This window comes from Eptatretus burgeri, chromosome 3 (genome assembly GCF_056783735.1).
Source record: "Eptatretus burgeri isolate ZD-2024b chromosome 3, Ebu_testis_v1, whole genome shotgun sequence".
NCBI lineage: Eukaryota > Metazoa > Chordata > Myxini > Myxiniformes > Myxinidae > Eptatretus > Eptatretus burgeri.
Window position 1 is genome coordinate 101,841,974 of NC_140963.1, and position 1,193 is coordinate 101,843,166.

At 55.3% G+C, this 1,193-nt stretch overlaps 1 protein-coding gene across 1 annotated transcript in view; it reads right to left on the bottom strand.

The window, feature by feature from the left end:
• UBR3 (ubiquitin protein ligase E3 component n-recognin 3) overlaps positions 1-311 on the bottom strand; it is a 226,773-nt gene extending 226,462 nt beyond the window's left edge. Inside the window, exon 1 of the mRNA XM_085872189.1 lies at positions 1-311. This exon is cut by the window's left edge and continues 257 nt beyond it. Coding sequence (XP_085728315.1) covers positions 1-171 — 171 coding nt within the window. The 5' untranslated portion in view covers positions 172-311.
• Between the last annotated feature and the right edge of the window lie 882 nt (positions 312-1,193).

Consider the following 1,193-nt stretch of genomic DNA (forward strand, 5'->3'; position numbering starts at 1 on the left):
CGCTCGGCTCCACTCGACCACGTCCCGGTCATCCACCTCCTTGTCGGGCCCCAGGACAACGTCCAAGCATTCACCGAGCATCCGCGTCCCGTGTCCCGGGGCCCGTCCGCATTCAATCTTCAGCATGGCCGCTGTGCCCGCCTTTCCCCGACCGAGGAGCTCATGAGCCATCGCGACAACCGCTCGCACCTCTCTCTCTGTGCGTATGCCGCTTCACTCCCAGCTCGCCTGCGTAACATCTCGCGAGACTTCTCTGAAAGCTCGTGATTTCCCAACGGCTTATACATTCTCGCGATATTTTGAATCGGTCCAAAATAATTGAATCACCTCCCGTCCCGTCCTCCTGTGGTGGAGCGCGTTTGTTTGCCTGAAGTTCAACGACCACTCGTAAAATATATATTGTTGACAAATTATATTTTTGCTTCACACGACGAATTTATACAACTCTTTACTTTAAACCTTGAAGGTGAAATGGAACGAACGATCAAAGTTCTCAGAAACGAGTTACGTTGCTCCTCTCTTCGCTGCATCTGCGACACCGCTCAAGTCGGAGAGGCAAAAGTGGCGGGAAAATACGAACTGAACCATTGGGCAATACCCCCCTGGGGGCTCACCTCGGAGTGGCTGGATGAGATAACCAGGAAGCCACTGGGAGGCACGGATGACCCCCTGGGGGCTCACCTCGGAGTGGCTGGATCAGATAACCAGGGAGCCACTGGGAGGGACGGATGACCCCCTGGGGGCTCACCTCGGAGTGGCTGGATCAGATAACCAGGGAGCCACTGGGAGGCACGGATGACCCCCTGGGGGCTCACCTCGGAGTGGCTGGATGAGATAACCAGGGAGCCACTGGGAGGCACGGATGACCCACTGGAGGCTCACCTCGGAATAGCTGGATGAGATAACCAGGGAGCCACTGGGAGGCACGGATGACCCCCTGGGGGCTCACCTCAGAGTGGCTGGATCAGATAACCAGGAAGCCAGTGGGAGGCACGGATGACCCACAAAATATGTCATGGAGAAGAAAGTAAATACATAATTTGAGGAGGCAAGGCCCACGTGGAATCCCTTACTAGACCCCCATACTGCACACCTGGGACCCTCATCTGTTAATGTTGTGAACAAACTTTAATACATCGCGTGTGATGAAGGCGGTGGTTATGTGTCCCGGATGAAGGCGGTGGTTATGTGTC